This window comes from Emydura macquarii, unplaced genomic scaffold, assembly GCF_026122565.2.
Source record: "Emydura macquarii macquarii isolate MOO-44397 ecotype Brisbane River unplaced genomic scaffold, CSIRO-AGI_Emac_v2 contig_3240, whole genome shotgun sequence".
Taxonomy (NCBI): Eukaryota; Metazoa; Chordata; order Testudines; family Chelidae; genus Emydura; species Emydura macquarii.
Window position 1 is genome coordinate 6,636,154 of NW_027133377.1, and position 22,472 is coordinate 6,658,625.

The following is a 22,472-nucleotide window of genomic DNA, read 5'->3' on the forward strand; positions in this document are numbered from 1 at the left end:
ACATTGAGCATATGTTTTCAGAGAACTATCCACAATGACTCCAAGATCTCTTTTGGGTGGTAATTTAGCTAATTTAGATTCCATCATTTTACGAACGTTTATGCCTGCAGAAATTTGTTAGTCTTTAACGTACTACAGGACTTTCGCTGTTTTTGCTGCATACAGACTAACACGGCTACCCTTCTGGAACTTTTCACTTGGGATGATGTTTTCCAATGTGCAGGACTTTTCATTTATCAACACAGAATTTCATCTGCCATTTTGTTGTCAAGTCACACAGTTAGGTGAGATCCCTTTGTAATTCTTCATTGGACTTAGCTAATTGAAGTAATGAAAAGGAATGCACATACTGAACAAGGTTGCCTTGTGAGAAGCAAAGGTGCACTTGGCCTTGCATTTTTTTAATGAGAGAATGCTACTGATATGTTGCAAACAACCAATGGCACCTCTTCAAGGTTCAGCAGAACTCAAGTACAGCTGGAATGTACAAGAAGTTTCAAGACACACTGTTAGGAACTACAATAACTATGTAAGATAGGGGTTTTCTTCTTTACAGCTTTGTTCTTTAACTTGGAATTCTCCAGCTGTTAGCCAAGAAGACTATAAAGAAAATGAAAAAAAAATCACAATGTTATTTTGTATTCTAATAGGTACACTGGCAGAACATGGAAAAAGTGTGCAGATGGTTTATGTGACTGGTTTTTTTTTGCCAGTGAGGCATACGTTTCAAGAGCTGAACATAGACGGATACTTTGCTCATTTTATGGCTAATAGTTAGGCAAAGATTCAGGAAACAATTTTCCTTAATAATCTTTAGGCAAACTACATTTTTGCTGTTAGCTAAGCTCTAAGCATAAGTGTTTGCTTCACTATTCATAGCTGGCAAATTTCTTTCACTGAAGGTTCCATATGAACCCACAAAAACAAGTATTTTCTGAGCTAAGGCTAAGAATCAGAGATTATATTGTCCTTAGCTCACCCTATTGACTATTACCTTACTGTACATAGTGTAATGATCTTATGACAGTGTATTTTTCTCTTTTCAGGTGTACATCTCGATGAACTGCTGTGCACTGCTATGGATATGAGCCCAGTTTAAGCAATTTCCACACACCAAGCTTAGCATATTCAAGTCTTTCAGAGCTGCCCTGTATCTTTAAAATAGTTCTCCACTCTGAATGTTGTATCTCTGAGAAGAAAATACCTAAGGTATGAGAATGTTTAGGCCATATTACTGACTTCAGATATAAGCTATTCAGGGAGGAATGGTCTGTTTGCCACTGAGAGCATCATCTATAAAGTTTTGGGGCTGAGAGAATTAAAGGCTCCTTCAAAGCTACAGTGACAAGAAGCTTCCTTATGATAGTTCCAGATATATGTGAACTGGTTTTTAAAAAAACCCTCACCTGGCTCCATCTCTTCTTCAACAAACTGATAAAACAACACCAGCTTCGAAATGAGCTGTAGCAGGTGGAGTCATAACAGACAAAGGCAGCTTGCTCTTATTTCAGCTTATGCCTTTTTTTTTTTTTTTTTTAATGATTGAGCTCCATAGGGGCTGTGATATTTTGACATAAAAGTATGAGTTACTAGGTAGAAGTAAGTTCTGCAATCATTTAGTAAGAAACCAGCAGTTTGAAAGCAGAGGACCAGATATACAGCTGCTGTAACTTGGTACACCAGCTGATGATCTGGCCCCAGATCAAAACAAACAAAAGCAATTAGACTACAAAGTGGACAGCAATCCTCTGTCCCTTTAAAAAGGCTTTAGTTGTAATTTTAAGGACCCTAGAAAGCCAGATAAAATCACTGATGATCCATTCCTGTGAACACTTTGTACCAGCACAGTTTACCACTGGCTTCAGTGGGATTACTTACTGTAATAAATTCGATGCTCATTGCGAAAGCCTTTTAACCAATCCAAATCCCTGCACTGATACATTCATAATGGTTTTTAAATGGTTGTATCAGCTTAGTTTGTACCTACAAATTTACTGATGTTAGTTGAGCAGACATAAATCCGGTTTAAATAGAGTTAAGTGTCCATCCATGGCTTTGCACTGGGTTCGTTAAAAATCACATCTTTAGTTAAACAGGTGAACTTTTGTATAATCCAGGCCTAAGTATTGGCAGAATCAGACCCTCATTTTATGTGGTACTCATCTTAAAAGCGGCAGAGTACAAATGTTTCACACTTTATATAAACAACTTTGTGTTAATGATTTAAGGCTTAATTTACTATTTCAGTCTGGAGTATATTTAAAACACTTTTGCTCTGATATAAATCTCCAATGGAGAGATTTATCACAGAAAATCTGATCACACTAGCATGAATTTCAAATAACTTTAGGTGTATATAGTTGGATGGTTGCATACATCCACAGGGATGTTGATCTGAATGTGCAGTTATACCAAACCTCCCTATATTATTCCTGCTTTGGAAGTAGCTGCTCTTCAAGCCTTTACCTTCTTGGCATTGTACTGTGTGTTGTTGGATTGCTTGGAAGGATCAACTATCATTGTGGTACAGCAAATCATCTCTATAGTATAGCTACACCAATTTAACTTAAGCTATGTTCAAGAGAACTGTGTTTGAGACTATCTTTCTAATAGGGTTTGAATAGAGGTGAAAAATAACCTGTAATGTGGATTCAAGCCATGTTTGCCACCTCACTTCCCTTAATAAGGTTTACAAGTTATATTATGGCCAGTGACTTGAAAATTAGTAAGTTGAGACTCTGAAACTGAAGCTTTAATACTGGTTTTTCAAAAAGCTGAGAGATCATAGAGTGAGCCTTTAAATTAAATTTAAAAGCAAAAGGTTAAATTCATCTGTGGTGTAACTCTCAGTGGCTCAGCTACAAAGTTATTCTTAAATGTTAACTTAAATGGAGTTATAGCAGGGATGTATTTGGCACAAAATTCTAAGAGGATGAGATAAAAGATAGGAAAGACAGTGAAGTATGAATTAATCCCCCAAATTCTTTGAGGTATGGTCACTAGCCTAGCTCAGAAATACTGGTGAGAAGGGGTAACGTGCATTCAACAGCAAAATATCACAAGTAAGTATATTTCCTTTAGGGCCAGCTTCTACAACCTTTTCTCACATTAAGTAATATCTTACTCTGTGAACTGCCCCATTGAAATCAATTAGAAACATTTTCAAAGAGGACCTACTGCCAGATTTTAAAAGTTATTTAGGCATCTAAAGATATAGATAGGGGTTTAGTAGGATTTTCAAAAGTGTCTAGATGTCTACTTCCCATTGATTCAATGAGAATTAGGTGCCCAGGTGCTTCTGAAAATCTCTATCTGCATTTTTAGGTGCCTAAATAGCTTTGAAAATCTGGCCCCAACTGAGCACTTTTGAAAAATTTACCCAAGAAGACTAGTTATAGAGTAAGGTGCTACTAAATATGAGCGTGCTTTGCAGAATTGGGCCCAAAATGTTTACAAAACAACTTTGGTTGCAATTCCATAGAGTTGCAAGTTTCATGTTGATTTTTTAAATGGTTGTGAGTGCCAAAGAATCTTCTGTAGCCACTTTCTTTTTAGCATTACTTGTAATGAAACTTTCCTACAGGTGTGTGCTGAAGAATTTTTTTTTTTTTTTTTTTTTTTTTTTAGTAAAAAGCAAGTTTTCACTAGGTACGTACTTAATATTCCAGCAGTTTTGCTGAAAAGTTATGTTTTGCAACATTATGATTAAAATCTGGTATGACTCATGTAGAACCAAAAAAGAAAATATGTGCTTCAATTTTGTGTTCAAATATTTATTTAAAACAACACATGAACAATTATTATTTTCATCCAAACAGTGATCCTGCCTGCAGTACCAGTAATGTAGTAGCTATTATTCCACACAATTGATTAAATAGTGATGGTAATAAAGATTTAACAACAACACGAAAACCTGCTATGCACTTTTGCCTTTGTCTAGATGCACAAATAATTTTAATAATAGATTAGCTAGCAAAAGTACACAGGTAACAACAAATACAAATCACTGTCTTGGAACACACAAAACCTCTTATCAGGTTTAGAAAAATAAGACTCAGAGCTCTAAAAGTAGAGTCTGATACTACAAACACTCTTGGGAGTAGTGCTTATTACTGTAAAGTTACTCACGTGTATAAGTGTTTGCAGGATCTGATTCTCAAATGCCTTTTCAGCTGGCTCTTGGGGTTTGATAACTTAAGAGTCACATATAATCAAGCCTTAAAGAGTACAAGGTCTGCCAGAATGAACAAAAATGAAAATCACAGCTTTAAATTATTTAGTAGAACAGTACTTTACATAAGCAGAATATATGTGTTGTTAACACACCAAGAAAGCTAAGGATTAATTAGCAGGCAACAAGGTCTATATTTGAATTAGTAAAAAAATCAAAACAAAAAACCCAAAAGCAATTCAAGAGATCCATAGCTCAATACATCTGCATTTGAACGTTGATCCAAAGTACCTTGTTTTGTCCATGTCTATGGTAGTTGAACCAAGAATCTAGTTGAGAAAAGACGATATATTAAATAATGGTTAATAATCTGCAAATGATTTGGAAAAATGGGTAAACAGTGAGGTGGCAAAATTTGCAGATGATACAAAACTACTTAAGATAGTTAAGTCCAAAAGAGGCTGCAAAGAGTTACAAAGGGATCTCACAAAGCTGGGTGACTGGGCAACAAAATGGCAGATGAGATTCAATGTTGATAAATGCAAAATAATGCACACTGGAAAACATAATTTGAACTGTACATATAAAATGATGGGGGTCTAAATTAGCTGTTACCACTCAAGAAAATGATCTTGGAGTCATTGTGGATAGTTCTCTGAAAAGATTCACTCAATGTGCAGTGGCAGACAAAAAAACTAACTGAATGTTGGGAATCATTAGGAAAGGGATAGATAGATAGATAATAAGATAGAAAATATCATATTGCTTCTATATAAATCCATGCTATGCCCACATCTTGAATATGGTGAGCAGATCTGGTTGTCCCATCTCAAAAAGATATATTGGAATAGGAAAAGGTACAGAAAAGGGAAACAAAAATGATTAGGGTTATGGAACAGCTTCCATATGAGGAGAGATTAATAAGACTGGGACTTTTCAGCTTGGAAAAGAGATGACTAAGGGGGGATATGATAGAAGTCTATAAAATCATGACGGGCGTAGAGAAGTATTATATACTCCTTCTTATAACACAAGAACTAGGAGTCATCAAATGAAATTACTAGGCAGAAGGTTTAAATGAACAAAAGGACATATTGCTTCACACAACACACCAGTCAACTTGTGGAACTCATTGCCAGAAGATATTGTGAAGGCCAAGACTATAACAGGGTTCAAAAAAGAACTAGATAAGTTCACAGAGGGTAGATCCATAAATGGATGTTAGCCAGGATTGGCAAAGATGCAAAACCATGCTCTGAAGTGTCCCTAACCTCTGTTTGACAGAAACTGGGAATCGGCAACAGGGGGATGGATCATTTGATGATTACCTGTTCTGTTCATTCCCTCTGAAGCATCTGGCAATGGTCACTGTCAGAAGACAGGATACTAGGGTAGTCAGATCATTGGTCTGACCCAGTATGGCCATTCTTATGTTTTAATGGTAAAAAATCTAAAATGATAAGGTTACTTCATTTGTAATCAAAGATGCACAATATAATACAGAATATTTTTTAAATATTGGGACACTTAATTTAAACATACCTCTAAACTTCAGCTTCTTATACACGCACTACTTGTTTACAATTTACAACCCATACCCTTAAAAAAAAGCCAGGAATCAAATCTAATAAATACAGCCCCAGAAAGAAAGCTGTGTGTTAGTGGGAGATACGCAATAAAATCTACAAAACTTCAGAACACACTCCATGTGTTATTAAATTGCAATTAGGATATACTTTGAAAAAAACAAGTCCCAATCCTCTGCTGTTTTGTACCTTGTGCAGCCATTTTACACCTGTGCAAACTGCATGTAAAATACCAGCAAAGGGCAGGTTACAGCACCTTTACTTATACTGAGGAGCATCTTGCTCTGTAAGTAAGATTATTATTTTGAAATCAACAGAGCTTCTCCTGGAATAAGGTGCTACTCATCATGTAAAGAGTAAATGTGGCAGAATCTGGCTCTGTGGCAGCATTTTATACTTACTTTGCATAGGTGTTAGTGATGACAGAAGTGCAAGGCAAGTAGAGTAGCAGGCCCATGATATTCACCCTTTAATAACAGTCACAGAAATGTGTTTAAACCTCCCATTAGATGATATTTGCTTTTAATTTTTCCAGTATTAATCTAAACAAGATTTTATGCCAAAAAAATCCCTCATTTTGTGTTGATCTGAGTGGTTGGGCATAATCCAGGTCCAGGCTGCAACCTTCTTGTCGGTGGGTTGAGCAGTTACCTGCAGGACTACAAGTCCAAGGATTGGACAAGTTCTGCCAGTAAATGCTCACCAACTTGCCTGATTCTCCACTGCCTTATTACCTTGGTCCTATAATTTGTAGCACTTGGGCATTGAGAGGACCACGGTTGAATGCAAAGAGCATGATAAAAGCAGAGTCCTTCTCGCTATGATAGGCCCAGATGTGACTTTAGGCTGGTAGGTTTAGTTTGGTTTTGTCCTTTCCAAGGCAATGCCTCCAGGTGGGACTTGGACCATTGTGTCTACTGCTAATAGTAGCATGGCTGGTGGGTATCATAAACCAGGAAAGGCTAAGCCTCCCCAAACAGTCAGGCATGGCCCCGCCCATTCTCCGCCTCAAGGCCCTGCCCCCTCCTGCTGCATCCTGCTCTTCCCAGCCCAGCATTGCTTCCCACCCTTGCTCAGCCTCGCCCCTGAAATGGGCGTGGGCATGAGATGGTGCTTGGGAGGGTGGACCAGCCAGAGGTCCAGCAGGACTCAGGCCACCTGAGCTCAGGCGGGCCAAGGCTGACAGCTCAGGCGGGCTGGCAAGCCTGGACTTGGATCGCCCAGGGCTGGGGCGGATTGTCCCCAGTTGCTGGGGACAACAACTTGGGGCTGGGGTTCCTCTGGCAAGGGAGGGCCAGAAGCGGCGTGGCCTCAGGTGGAAGGGGCGGGGCCATGGGCTAGCCTCCCGAAATGGGGCGGTTCATGCATTGCCCTTAAATAGTAGCCACCAGAAGAAGCTGTTTCCCAATACAACACCAAGGTCTCTGCCACTGCAGGGCGCTCACCCTTTGAGATATTCGTTCCTGAGCCTGTTTAGCCTGGCATCATGGCTCCTGATGGTTAAGGAGAGCAGCTCGTACTTATCCCGGAGCCCGGCGGAGATGTCCAGGGTCTCCTTGAGCAGGGCTCGGGTGTGGATGAGCATGCTCAGGAAGTCATCATTGAGGCGGCTCTCCTCCTTGCTCTCATGGTCCTGGCCCTGCCGGAACTTGCTTTCCAGCTCAGTGAGGGACTTGTCGGAGTTGGAGTAGGCATCGCCGATCTGGTGGGACTCCCTGCGCAGGTACTTGCCGTAGCTCTCCTCCCCATCCAGATCGTATGAGATGCTCTTGCTGATGCCCTCCAGCACCCGGCCTGCGTCCTCCACCTGCCTGCCCAGGATGGTGAACTCTTCCCGCAGGGTGAGACTGGGCACACCGCCCGCCGGCCCCGGCTCCCCACCCAGGCTGCAGCGCCGGTGCTCGCTCACCCTGAAAAGCAGCTGGCATTTCTCCGGGTCGTCGTTCTCCTCGTAGTCCCCGTCCGGCACGAAGTAGTGGTGCAGGGTCCCGTTGGACATCTCTGGGTGCAGGGGGCCGTCAAAATAGCCTCGGCACAGGCTGCCCAGGCAGCTGACCCACAGCAAGCGCAGCACCAGCATCTTGGGTTTGGGAGAGAGTTGATGAGGCTCTGAAGACTTGCAGAGGGATCGGCTGAGCAAACGCACACACGCACGACTGTGCCTGGCTATCCCTCTGATTAGGGCAGTTTAGGGAGCAGAAGCAGCAGCAGCTAACACAGTCTGCTTCCTCCAGCCACTCTTCACAGACTCAGCATGCTTCATTTGGGCTTCCAGAAGGATACGACTTGGAGCCAAGTCAATGCCTAAGCCAGAGGCTTTCCGTCCCCTCCCTGGAAGATCCCCCACTGCACTGACTTACATCGGGGGATCCCCTTCCCGTCTTCCAGGGCTCAAGCAAAACGTCGCAAATTTCTTCTTTTTTTTCTCCCCCCTCCTCCTTCTTGCCGATGAAATTTTGTAGCAAAGCCGAGGGGGTATAGAGGAAGGCTGAGATCAGATAGCTCTGGCTGGGGCTCGGGAGATCTATGCTACTATTTCTTTCACATCTGGACTGAAGTGAAATCTAACGTGGAGCTTTGCTTTTGGCTAATGTTATCCCTAGGATCTCTGCTCTCAAATTACACCAAGGTTCCGTCACTGAAAAAGCCAAGAAGCCAGTTTGGAAAGAGTCCTTGCAGTAGGATTCCCTTATTAAAGCTACAGTACCAGGCATGTGTGTGTGCCACTACTGATTCATGCTGAAAAAGTAAATGCAGGATTCAAAGAGAAAGTGTCACCAGCCATTTAACAAGTCAAAGTTTTGGCAACAATGAATATATTAGTTTGAAAAGATCAGACAGCAATACCAAAACGATTTCCTACTTAAATAGCATCTTCTCACAATCCATATAAGCATTTTTTGAACAGTCGTTTTCAAAAACAGCAGTATTTCGTGTGCTTCGATTTAAGTAAGAAGTTAGCAGGCTTGATTATTAAAGGTGGAAAACAGACTACACTCTCCTCTCCCCACCCTTTAAAAATTGAGCAATCATAGTATGTAAAGTGGTTTCACAATAGTTAAAGGGGTTTCACAATAGTTCCGTATATGAGTGTGGAAAAATAAATACAGGATGAGTGGTCTGGAAGATAAAAAGAAGATACTTATTGTTTCAAAGCACACAGTCACTGTAACAGAAAAGAGAAAATAAAGGGTATTGAGTAAGGCTTTAATACCATAAAGCTTTCTGGGTTAAAGCTGAAAAATGAAATTTCATCTCATCAGGCAATATAATCTATTCTTCTATGAAATGGGTGCATTTTAGGGGAAGTTTTGAAAAATACAGTTAATCTTTGTCTTCTAGGGAGAAAAATACACATTTTGAACTTTTTTATCAATCACTATTCTGGCTGGTTTCAGCAGTTGGGTTACTGGGGACTGTAGTTAGTATGTAACCACTTTTTAATTGTCAATGAAAGTCTCAAGCTAAGAATAAGATAAGAAGAAATTCAGCTCATGTAAGCTCTGGAATTGCTCCAGCTACTTTTGCACCATTTTTCCGCCTATGGGAAAGTGTTTTCAATTTGGCAAATCTCCAGAACAAACTGCACCAAATCTTGCAGTCCTAGGCAGCAAAACTCCCACTGGAATTCATGAGAGCTTTGTCTAAAGAAGGCCTTCAGAAATGTTTAGGTGGTCCCTTTGACAGAAATATTTCAGCTAGAGATGAGTGTTGGGGCTTTCTTTATGTTACAAGGTTTTGAGGTACTTAGGACCTGCTCCAATTCCCATTGACTGCACTGGGAGTTGTAGTGGGTCTCTCTATAACTCATAACTCATAGTTTCTCATAACTATTTTGGTCTTTTAGGCCCAGGTCCACAAAGGTACTTAAGTCACCCAAGTCTTGACTTGAGGCACCTATGTCCCAGTTTAGACTCCACTGTGATCCACAAAACTCTCGCTGAACTCTGTAGGCACCTGAACTCACTCAGTACCTAACTTTTTTGTAATAAAAGTTCCCTAGGCACCTGTGTTTCTGCCTCTGGACATGTGTCCTGGTGCCTCCCTCTGGGCTCATGGATACATATCTCATGTCTAAGCCAGAGCGAGTCACAAACCAGGGGAAGATATACATTCAGCCACCTAACTCACATGCAGGGCCCAATCTGGTAGATGTGCTCAGAAGCTGCTTACTGGGTCGGGTCCCACTAAGAATCCAGGAGGTGGTGGTGACTACTCTATAACTTTTAGCCTAGTGGCTAGCACACTCACCTGGGGTGTGGGAGACCCAAATTCAATTCCCCCATCTATGCCAGAGAGGAGAGAAAAGATTTGAATAGGTGTTCTCCCACCTGTTAGGAGAGTTTTAACTATTGAGCTATGGGATATTGTGATGTGGGGCTTCCTCAATCTCTCCTATTGAAGCTGTTCCACTGTGGATAAATAATGAGAGAGTGATTGGACCCAGGATCTCCCATCTCTTGGGTGGGTGCCCTAATAACTGTACTACAGAGTCATTCTCTCTCATTTCCTCTCTGGTCCATTGTATGTAGCCCGCAGTGGAACAGTCATTGTGATGCTCAGCATTGCAATGCCTAAGTGTCTTTGCGGATCGCACCCTTTGTTGAGCCGGGCCCAAGGCAAACAAATAAACAAGCAAAACCAACAAACATAACAAGGATAATATTTGCAGCCTCTCATATGCCTTGAGTATTTCCACACCAGCAGACCCACTTAGCTCAGTTAGGATAACTTGTATATGTATTTCAAGGTAAGTACGGGTTTCAGAATAAGGCCCTTAATTTTAATCAATTTATTCTGCATTGCTAAAAGCCATATCCAAAACAACCAATGAACCAAAATACACACACACCTGGAAACATTTTAACGCTTAAATTTGTGTTTAAGTTCAGAAAGCTGTCATATAACACAGGGTGGGTTGGTCTAAGCTTTTGTGCCTTGGAGTCCGTAAAAGTTTTAAAGCTTATTCGTCTAAGCTTGCTTGGCAGCTATCCTTTGGTTGGTGCTTGCCAGCAGGGGCTGTCTCACACCATCTCATTCCTGGGCTCTTGTTTCACCTCAAATTCTCATTGGTTCCCAGTTCTTTCTGCCACCCTTAGTACTTTATCTGCATAGGTCTCCTTCCAAACAAGTGACGTTGCCAGCCTATGGGTTTGGCAGATGTTTGGGCTTTGGGGAGCTCTGCTTTCTGTCTGTCTTTCTGGAACCAGAGTGCTGCAAATCACTTAGCCAGAGCTTGGTCAGCATGCATGTGCCTTCCCTATTACAGAAGCAGGCAAAAGACTTGCTCTTAGTACTTTTGTGGCTTCATTCTGTGCATGTATTAAGACCTTTCAAATATCCTGGTATTTTAGCAGCATTTTTGCCTTCTTTGTTTGTAGAAGATTAAGTGCTTCCTTTTCAGTTTTGTTGCCAGGTTGCAGTTGCTGGTTCGTCAGTCCCTAGCTGTTTTCAATCTTATATGCATTGTCCAAGCTCTTAATTAAATTCTGAATCAAAATACAACTCTGCTCCCTGTGGTATGCTTTTGGAATGCCTGTTTCTGAAGGAAAATGATACTACAGACTGTTACTTTGATGACTCAATAGCTGAAGTTTGAATAAAAACCGAAGCTTGCTGTAATAAGACAGGTAGCTACCTTATTAGAGGCAACATCGACATGGTTCTAAACTGTGACAGCAGCCTAGTTTTTGACTGAGAATTCAACTAAAGTAATTGACAAACAAATTAAAAAATACCTATGCTTTTGCTGTCAGGAAGAACAATACTTTGCAGGGATGTCCATTGTCTTTTGAGCATTCCTCAGTAAATAAGGCAAATGCCTTAAAGATGAACTGAAAAGAGCTTTTCTAAAATACAGACATTTTAAAACTCCATAAAATTCCAGACCTCCAGGACTATCAATGTTTAAACTTAAAAAAATGACAAATCAGATTTTAAAACAAAATAGTTGAAAAAAAAATGCCCTGCCCTGGCTTTACTTATCTACCAAGACCTGAGTTCGAGTTTCAGTGTTTCCCTGCCACCATTCATGGTAGCAGCAATACCAAAGCAGTGGACAGAACACTGAAATGAAATTCTGTGGCACAAACAGAGATCCTAAAGGCAAAGGCTCAGCTGCTGTTCTCTGCTGGGGGGCTCAGAGAGCAGCAAACCAAAATAACAATACCTTAAGAGCACCAGATGGGGGAGCAGTGTCTTTGCTGTATGTTTCCTTCCCTCCAGGGACATCACAAAAGTCATTGTGTGTAAGCTCTGTGAGATCAGGGCTCTGTGGAACTATTGCGAGCATCCAAAGAGCAGCTGTACTCTGTGGTATGCTCCCATGAAGATTCTGAGTAAAGTAAATTCTGGGCTACACAGAAATCAATGGGAACACTCATTGACTTTGGTGGGCCCAGGATTTATCCCCTTGTGCCTATCCAAACTGTCTTCAGTTCCTTCTGTGTAACAGAATTACAAGCAAGTAAAAAACAAACTGATATTTTCCTTTTACAAACATTTGGCAAAGTAGATTCTGCTGGTTTAAAGCCAGAGTAACTCCAGTGGACAGTCACACTGGGTTTACAACTATGTCAATGAGAGCAGAATCTGAGCTACAGAGCAAATTCTGCCTTGACTAATTCCCTGTGCAATACCATTAAAATCGATGTCCCATTTTGCACTAAGATGGTGATACAACTGCCACTGACGTTGACAGGAGTTATACTTGTCTTGAGGGCAGAATTGGGCTCCTATTACTTGTTATTTAAAGCAGAGTTTCATCTTCAGTGCTTGGCTCCAATGGGAAAAAAAAGGAACGCTGCTTTTTGCAATGGCTGAGTATTCCCTGGGTCATGGCAACCTGACAGGGACTCCCATGCAACATCAGAAGGTCTTGGGTGTAAACAATCAGTCTTTTGAGAACAGATGCATGCTGTAAGGTTCTAAAGGCCCCACAGGCTTTAGGGACCTAAAATCTTTAGTGAACTCAGGAATTTTAAATAAGAGAAATATGGAAAAAACTTGACCTTTTTTTCCTGACTATTGGCTGCTATTCTGCCGTGAACTGTTATACTGCTATAGATAAAGAATACTTGTTTTAAATGGACCAGCGAATAGGTGTGTATGTTTTCTAATTGAGGGACATTCAGCATGGAACCCTAAATAGCAGCAGGTTAGAGGGGTACTCACAACATATATTTTTATCCCCCACCAATCTTGGTTTCCAGTGGTTACTGGTCTGGGTTCCTGATTTATCTTGTCTCTTTAATAACCAGTCATTCTGGTGCTAACAGCAAGGAACCTGGAAGAAAGTGATACCATTTTACCTTCTTTTCATGTAGCTAACGCTTGTTATCTGCCATAAAGAGCACTGGATTAGATTAAATAACAGCACTGTCAATATTTTATAAAATGATACATGCATAGATGCCCTATTGACAAGATACTAACAAGAGTAAGGAGGAGAAGATGTTTTTATACAAGCTGTGACAGGATCAGGCCAGACTGCTACAGGAGAGTGGTTCTATTGTGTTCCGTGAAGTGGGTGGGAGATGAAGGCTCCTCCCCCAGCCTAAGGGGAGGAGCTACTGGACCCGGGATGCAACTAATTACAGGGGACAACTAATGAAGAAACAGGAACAAGTGTGGGGATCAAGAGGGTCAAAAGTAGGAGACCTGATGGGGATACCAAGCAGCGAACCTCGGACAGTGGCCACTGCTCCTCAAAGATGTCTAGGGAGCCAGTGGATGCAGCCCAGAGAAACTGTGCCCGGATCCATGAACAGAGGGAGGAACGGAAAAAGGCCCCACAGACTCAGAGCACCCTCTCAACCAACCTCCTTGCTCTGGTGTTATAGGTGGCCACTTTGGCTAGTGCTTGGAGGAGTTTGACGAGGAGGTCTCATGACTTTGTGAGGCCATGGATAGGGTGTGTGTATATCAGATGATGCAAGCAGAAGTGCAGCCAGAATCTCAGAAGTAGATTCTGGAGGAGCCAAAAAAGGGACTGCAGTCTGGAACACTCCAAATAGACATGTTCCAGGGTCTCCCTCACGCTGCATAAGAGGCAGGTGTCAGGGAGAGAACTGTGCCAGATACATGCCCATGCTCACGGCTTCATGAAAGAGCTGCCAAAGGATATCCCTGGCGGGCCGTGGAATCAAGATGGAATATAGACTGGCCCACTGGGGTTCCTCACCCTCCACAGGTGGCAAAAAGTCCCACCACAGGTTGGGACAGGAGGGTAGAGAAATGGAGAGTGTGGAGCACGAGTGTGTACAGATGGGTCCTCAGAGCCGTTCGGAAACAAACCAAGTGCAAGTCTCGCAGCTGGCTCAGTGCATGCAGAGGAGGCCGCCAGGGGGACTCACGGGGCAGAGGTCTGATAAGAAGATCTGGAGGTCTGGGGATGAGGGGTGGCAGAGAGCACCCTCCCATAAGACCCGCTCGAGAAAAATCTGAGAGGCGGGTGACAAGGCTGCCCTCACCTCCTGAAGTTTGTGCCAGGGTGTCTGAAGGATGAAGAGTCCCATGCACCAACCCAGCACCTGGGGATCCACCCAGTCCTCCCGGTCATAGTCCAGGAGGTCTCCCATCCTGGTGATTCCTGCCAGGACTAACCTCCTTTGTGCCAAGAGGACCTCTGCCACCTGCACACAGAGTTGGGGATTGTGTAGCAGTGGCTCTGCGAGGAGTCCGGACCCAGTTGCCAAAACCATCCTCCAGGTCCAGAGAAGACCGGCAGCTTGGAGAGGTCTCGCGGAAGATCTCATGGATGGAAATAAAAGAGCTGCAAGTCATATTGGAGCCCTCAGAGGCGGCGGAGGAAAACATGCGCCAACATGCTCCATGCTCCGTATTAAGGAGTCTCTGCAGAGCCTGGAGACGGAAGACATGGACCTGGCTGTGAAGGCAGCACAGGCCCTGTTCCCCTTCCTCTGAGGGAGACTCAGAATCCCCTCAAAGACCCAGTGCAGTCATGGCCAAAAGACCTCCAGAATTAACTTCTAGAGGCAGGCTAGGAAACTCAGGCTCAGGCTATTGAGCCGGTACCAGAGCATGGACAGGACCAGCTCGTTAAGCACCAGCACCCTCCTCCGCAGCGAGAGGCACCGGAGCAGTCTTGTCCATCTCTGCAGCTTCTCAGACCCCCTGCCCTCCAAATCCTCTCAGTTCTCCGGCGGGGAGGGATGGGTGGCAGAAAGGTACACTCCCAGATAAAGCAGTGGATCTGCATTCCACTGGATGGCCTGAAGCGTAGGTGGGAGGGAGCTCACCTGCAAAGCAGCCCCGACCATCAGGCCAGAGCTCTTGACCCAGTTGACCTGTACTGAGGAGGCTGCCAAGTAGATGTCCTGGTCGCCTGGGTCTTGGACCACGAAGAGCGTGTCATTGTCATACGCTGACAGCACCACCCGCAGCTCTGGCTTGTAGAGGGTGGAGTTCTGGCTTGTGGAGGAAACAGAGGAAGGGCTTTGTTGTGTGAGCTACACATTCCTGGGTCAGGCCATGCCCAGCCTCCTGTGAGTAATTGGTCCCTGATAACCTGCAAGTATTATGTAGAAATTAAGCTTATTACAGGGTTATGTGCTTGACTGTCCCAAATAGCAAAGAGTAGAGGAGTACTTAGCACATTATACATAATATTTCATTGTTCTAGGTCTGGCCATGTCCACATTCACTGTTTCCCACTCCAATGTGACATTGCAGCAGAAACTTTGCCATCATAGCCTATGACGCACCAACATAGTCTATAAATGGATGATTTTTAATATGTAGCACAGTTTTGTATAGATTTCATATTGTTTTATATCCATATTTAATTTATGTAAGATAAATGTTTCCCAGCCAAAACCAATTTGCCAATGATTACCCACAGCTTGTCAGTAAAACTGCCTATTGGATATTCCTTCTTAAGGGATAATGGTATCTAATGGGGACAAATGATTCCTGCAATTAGTCCTATTTTCCTCCTCAAGGGAAGAAATCGAAGCTATAATGCTGATCTTGTTTTTTTCTTAGCAAACTGTGCACCAAGTTTGCAAATGTTGCAGAAACATATTTCACTGGCTGTATGTAATACCATTGTCTCCTTGCCTGGAAACTGATAGGAGCAAAACAAGAGGGGGGTTTTTTTGGCCAGGGTGGGATGGAGAGGAAACACAACAAATTTTAAAATTTGACATGTTCTGCTCAAAAAGAGGCTGAAAAGGAATTTGAACAGAAACACTGCAAAGGATTTAAGAAGTCTGATGGCTAAATTCTGCTGTTATTTACACTAAGGTAAATCCACACTGACTTCAGTGGAGTAACTCTGGATTTGCACAGGCATAAGCAAGAGCCAAATTTGGCCCAGCATATTTAAGAAAATGATGCTAAGAGAATTTTAAAAGAGAGTACATTTAACATCTCTATCCTTTTCCATTTCATGCAGGAGGTACAGAAGAATAAATAAAAAAAATTCTTCGGTACACTTTTATTCTTTATAAATTGCCAAGTACCTTGATTTGACGTAACTGGAATGTCTTGACACCACCACATAAATTGCAACTTTCTGAAGCCTGCAGCCCATATGAGTGTTTGTTTAAGGTTCATTTGTCCCTCTGCAGCCCTGACAGCTTTCATTCAATATAATCCTCAGTTTTGTTGCTGCCTTTTCTGTTGAGGAACTATGTGGATGGGATAGTTGGAAGGGCTCCTAAACTGAACATATCAGGAAAAATTAGGTTATGACAAAATTTTCATTGATTAGTCAGTCACCCTACAGTTTTTTCATTAATCACTTAAGTGTCCCTGGTTCTGAACCTAGAATGAGTACCTTAGAATGAATACTTATCAGGTACATTGAATTTTGTTTGTCACATTTGCAATAACCTGACAGTGTCCACTGTATTTTCCTTTTGATATGTACTTTCCCAGGTCAACATAGAGTGTGTTCGCATCCTCTGTGCAGATTCATAGATTCCATCACGCCACAATGCAATGGCAAATGAAGTTAATTGCATTAAAAAGATGAGAAGATAGAAAGTGATAAATATCCTAGGACCTTATTGACATTGCAGTTTGAATCTCCTGTCACCCAGACCACTCTGCAATACAGTAAATAAAGAAAATTAAAAAGCTTCCAGAGTAAAATTCACTTAAACTCCTAGTTCTGTCTTTAAATGGTTAGAAACTGTCCATTTTGTAGCCAAATACATTCATTCTGTGATTTTATTTCTAGGTGTTTTTATAGTGCATTAAATTTAAAACTAGACACATTTTGTAATTGAATAGTATAAAACCAAACATATGGTTTCAATTGAAATATACCAATATTTCCTTGTAAATAAATCTCTCGCTTTAACAAACATTCTCATAAAATTCTACATGATGACTGGTTTTAGAAGCAGGTGAAGAAATAGTATTTACAGTTAGTTCTATATTTATTTTTGTACACTCATGTTTGACCATTCCAGTTTTTTAATGATTGTACATACAGTGCTTTCATTCAACCTGCCTAACACTGTGTTATTCTGCTGCCCTAGAAGTTTATGTGGAATATTGATTGGAAATTCATGCCCCCTGCTACAATTTACTGCTTTTACCTATAACAGTGTGACTTAGAAACTGGTATTTAACATGACTTGCACCCAATTTGGAAGAGTCGACAAAGACTTAAGCAATGGGCAGACCGGTAAAACTGCATAAGAACCCTTTGCACCCATAAAAACGTGCATCTGTACACACAGCCTGCAGGCTGAGCCCACAGTTGTTGGTTATTCTTTGTATAGAACCAACAGTGTGTAGGTGCTTTAATGGCATGGATGAAGACATGGTCCCTGCTCCACTCTATACAGACAACATTGAAAGGAAAGATGGGTGATTGGATGTTATGAAAAGCAGTGGGAATGAACAAAGTTTATAGGAGAATTTAGAATGAGGTAGAATTTTGGGATCATATTATGGCTGCTCCAGCCTCGGTGCCGTATAGGAAAATGTGCAGCGATAGCCCTCATGCATGCTCAACACTCACTGACTCTAGTTCAGCAAACATTTAAGACATGCTAAACTTTAATCATGTGCTTTGGTCCCATTGAAGACAGTGGGATTTAGGCATGTGCCTGAAATTATGCACCTACTGAAGTAGGTGAACTGGGACAAAGGCAAGTGGACACTGCTGGTAATGCCAACAGTATTGAACAGTCTGGGTAGGTTGGGCTGGAGCCATGATTGTACCTTCCCACATGTTCCCAAGAGGTCAGTCCTAATAAGCTAAACAGTTCCTCAAGGTGTAGCAAGTGTTGCTGGAGAATGCTCACTGGTGCTACATGTCTGCTCCCATCCTACGCCTCCAGCCATGGCTCTGGTGTTACAGCTCCTCCTGATCTTTAACACAGCTCTGTGTTTAGGAGCTTTAAAGCTTGTCTACACTGCAGAAGATTGGCCACTTTAGCAATGCCAACAGAACCCCTACTGGAAATACAGCATAAACTGGCAGAAGGAGTTGTGCTGCCATATCTATCCCCCTCTCCCCCACCCGGGACAACATTAACTATGGCAACAGAAGCATTGCTGGTATAACCATGTTGGCTGAGTGGTGTGATTTTCCTCCCTCCCCCCACATGCCTAGCTGAAATAGCTATGCCAGCAAAACTTTGAGTAGACCAGGCCTGAGCTGAATCCTTGGCTGGTATCCTGAGAACTCACTCCCAATGTGAGAATTATTTTGTGGAGTCTGTTGGAAGGGGTGAGATTGCCAGGGTCTAGAGCTTCTGTTGGTTTGTGCTAGACCTCACAATGCTTTGGGGGGAAGGGATCAGTAGAGGTTACACAGGTGACAACTGAATGTGGACTTGCTGAAGGACCTTGATGTTTGAAAACATATGAGCAAGGAATCAAGGAGCTTTTCTGGCATAACAAAAGTGCCTTTGTTTCACAATGGGCATGTAAAAAGCTTGGCTATTGGTTGTCTTGGAAAGTTCAACCAAAGCAACATGTAGAGTGATCTCCTGGGTCCGCTGAAGTTTTGCTATTGACTTCAGTGAGGCCAGGATTTCACCATTGGTTTCAAAACTGCTGTATCAATCATTCTCACCTAACTTTGTGTTCACTGATATATGCATTTTAGTTCTTGCTCCTACCCTATCATAGACATGCATTCAAAACTCGGCCCCCCACCTTGCGCTTTTAATGAGAGGTCTGCATGCAGAATAATGGCACTTGGTCATAATGAAGTTCATAAGAAGGTTGTTGATTTTTTGGGGGGCGGGCAGGAGGATGTCAGAAGTTGCAGCCACAGTTTGTTAAAGTTGCAGTCTGGGTGTGGTGAGTTCAAGTTCTGCTCACCCCACCGCACATACAGACCTACATACTTGTTTTGTAACTGACTAGATGTCGAGTTGGCAGCAGGTTTCCTTATCCGCAGACAGGGGCTGGATACTGCCTCCCCGCCCATTCCTCCAATTACCAGGGCAGGGGGTGGGCCTCAAGATCCTATGCCCTAGAACAGTGGTTCTCAACCTACAGCCCAGTCAGCTCACAGCTGCAGCCTATGTGACATCCTCAGGGCCATATAGGTGGGCACCCCACAACAGTAAATAGGTTGAGAACCACTGAAATCCTAGCTTAGAGACCCCTGGAAGCCCTGTGGGGGCTGGCATTGCTGAGGATCCCGTGTCCCAGCCCTGCATCCTGCAGTATTTGTACAGCAGTTTTTACAGTAAATGAAGTACTGTTGCTGTACACTACAAATGGATGTGTGTGGTTGTCATGAATTGTTGATTGTGGATGAGATGACTTATACAATGAGCAGGGAGGAGAAAATGATAGTTTGTGTGACATGAACTGTGGATTTTCATTATGGATTGATCTGAATAGATGTATTGAGAAGCTGTGTTTCAATACAACTTCCCAGATCTGCCTTATTGTGTCCTTATCTTTATTCTTTGAAATAAACATATGATGTGATGCAATGATGGTAATAAATATATTAAAATAAAAGCCTTTATTTGTTAATATGGCTGTATTAAAACAACTATATTAAAGGATTGTATGGCAGACCGGCTGCCATCACAACACTAGTGCACCAGTAATTAACCAACACCCAAACCAGCAATAAAATAAAATGGACAGCAAACACTGAAGTGAAACTAATGCAGATAAATATATTCCCTACTTTTGCATGTTCTCTGGCTCACTATTATCCTTTCCCTTTCTAACATGTTTAGCATACACTTGACGCTGCTGCGGGTGGGTGGAGGACTACTGGTATATTTGCCCTGTCCAGCTAGTGTTCAGTCCCAGTTGCATGGGCCACCCAATGATGGTATTGTCCTATATGCTCCTGGTCTGTAGGTCTGCAGTCTGTGGAAAGGACTCAGGATGTGGTGTGGGTGGAACAGGAGCCTGAATTCTTGTGGCCATTAGCACATGCAGCCTCTCAAACATGTCTTTCTGCTGAGCTCTATCTTCCTCCCTCCAATGACTGCTCCAGAAACTGTACTGCAAGTCTCTCCTCTCACTCTACTGTCTGTTTGTGCCTTTCCACTTGCCGTGAATCCGTTTCCCTTTTGTACTATACCTGCTTGTTGACCGGGTCCAGAATGTCCACTATAAGTTCATCAGGGAAACACTTCCTCTTTGACCGCTCCATGACAGTTTGAAATCCCAAGCTTCTGCTGCCGTGTAGCGGCTCTGTAGAGGTGGAAGGGCCTGAAAACAGACACCAAACAGAACATTATTGTCTCAATACTTCAAAATAGGTTTGGTGTATTTTCAGAGAAAAGAGCCTGTGGAAACTCAAGTCCAAAAAATGATACTTTGTAAAACTCAACTTCAGTATTGTCTTAGGAATGCTTCAGTTCCGAAAAGCTTTGTAGATACAACTGAGTTAAGCAGAGTGAAAAAGTGCACACACAATGGGAAGGTGAAATTTACAAATGCTGTATGTATGTATTGTAGCCAGGCCTGGAGGGTTTCCGTGATTTACCACCTAAGGTTTCTCGATCCTTTCAGGCAGTCCACATTGTGGAGGACATAACAATCCTGGACAATCCTGAATGGCGACGGGACATTCTATTCCAAGCTATCGGTGGCAAGTCAGCCACGCATACCACAGAGGTATTCAAGCTTATGGTGACTGAGCAACACAGGTACAAGTGGAGTAGGCTGGTGTCCCTTCCCTGAAACGTGACTACCTATGTGTTGTTCCTACTTCAGGAAATGTTTGCAGATCTGAGCACCTATGATTCGGTCAGAATTCATGGGGGAAATCAGCAGGATGCTGCATTAGTGTCCAAATGGATTACTGACACTCTACAGCTTATGATACAGCCTACTCTGAATACATCTACCTATGGACTACATGCAAACACACAATAATACAGACTCTCAAAGAACTGTATGGCCAGACCTCCTTCCTGGCACATGTTGAGACTGCATACAACCCCCCCGTCTTATTTCAGACATTTATTTAGTCACCTATGTACTACATTTCCTCCTCTCCCCAACAGTTTATTGTTTACAGGCAGCTCTTTATGCTGTGACGTGGCTGATTTGTAGGATGAGGCGAACTAAAAGGGAGGCAATATATGGCTTTTACTTTTAACTCCCCAGCACATCTTTGGAAGAATGTGTAAGTATCTAGTAAAAGTTTAATATTAAATACTTGCTTAACTGTTGTTTGTGCTTCCTGGTCTCCATTTTGGTGGCAGTGGTGGAGGGGTGATGCCAAGATGCTGTTAGCAGATTTGTGTTGCTTGCAAAAAAATGGCATTGGATCATAAACAGGAAACCCTTCCCATTCCTATGTTAACAAAAACATGGAGCCAAACCAGGCCCTGGGGCTATTTCTGCCTCTTCTGTGGCTGGCTGCTTCTCTGGGGAGGGGAGTCATCGCACAGCTCCTCAGACTGTGGACCAACGATGTGCTGAAGCTGCTCCAGCAGCAAAGGGCTGGCTTGAGCACCAGAGTCACTTTGCTAGCCTTATCTCAGTGCCTGTTGGCTCCCCTGTGGTCCTATACTAGATTCGGGGATCAGAAGGTGACCATCCCAGCTGACCAAGGGAGCTCAGTGCTTGATGCAGGACCCACCGCCTGGTCAATGTTCTTGTAAAAGAGGCAAGAGGCTGGGGTGGTTCCCAGAGGTAAGGTTTTCATCCCAGACAACCGGTGGTCGCTCAAGCCACTTAATCTGCTCCTTGCAGTGATCATCGGACTGGTGAGTCCCCAGTATTTCCAACTTGTTCATTATTTCTTGGAACACATGGAATTTCCGATATTCTTACTGAAAGCAAACATCTTGCTCACTTCGCACCACAGATTTACCAGAATCTGACTCTGTTTCCATGACCAGGTAGCAACATGCTTTGCAAAGGACTTCTTCCTGTTGGTGGCCATAGCTAACGCAGGAGATGGTTCATTGTGTTTACAGCTCAGGAGTCAGAACAGCATGGAAGGCTAAATGTCAACCAGCTGTACTAGTACCAAGAGGTTGTTTCCATTTCCCGTGAGTTATTTGGCTAGTTGTTGGGATAGAAAGGCTAGGGACATTGGCCCATGGGACTGTAAGATAATGTTGGTGGACTCTCAGAACATGAGGCTGCGGGACCTGGACCCAAGCTGTGTTCATATTACAAAATGATGCACTGTGGACACAAGTCCCAGTGGAATTTGGGCTTAGAGTCGCCTCCACTTGCCAGGGCCTAAGACCTGGGTCCTGACAGCTTGCTGGCCTGAATCAGATAGATTT

At 42.8% G+C, this 22,472-nt stretch overlaps 1 protein-coding gene across 2 annotated transcripts; it reads right to left on the reverse strand.

The window, feature by feature from the left end:
- Positions 1-400: 400 nt before the first annotated feature.
- Positions 401-7,837, reverse strand: FIBIN (fin bud initiation factor homolog). Of its 2 annotated transcripts, XR_010916977.1 has the most exons (3): positions 7,203-7,837; positions 4,129-4,234; positions 401-600 (listed from the first exon to the last, which is right to left on the reverse strand). XR_010916977.1 is itself a non-coding variant. In XM_067532091.1 (2 exons), the coding sequence occupies exons 1-2, from the start codon at positions 7,835-7,837 to the stop codon at positions 4,219-4,221; spliced, it is 651 nt and encodes a 216-aa protein (XP_067388192.1). In that variant the 3' UTR covers positions 3,816-4,218. The 2 variants fall into 2 exon arrangements, 1 of the variants encoding a protein (XP_067388192.1); XM_067532091.1 differs by lacking the exon at positions 401-600 and having other exon boundaries at positions 3,816-4,234.
- Between the last annotated feature and the right edge of the window lie 14,635 nt (positions 7,838-22,472).

Bases quoted from the DNA above. Each gene is read 5' to 3' on its own strand.
- FIBIN (XM_067532091.1), bottom strand. From the start codon at position 7,837: ATGCTGGTGCTGCGCTTGCTGTGGGTCAGCTGCCTGGGCAGCCTGTGC.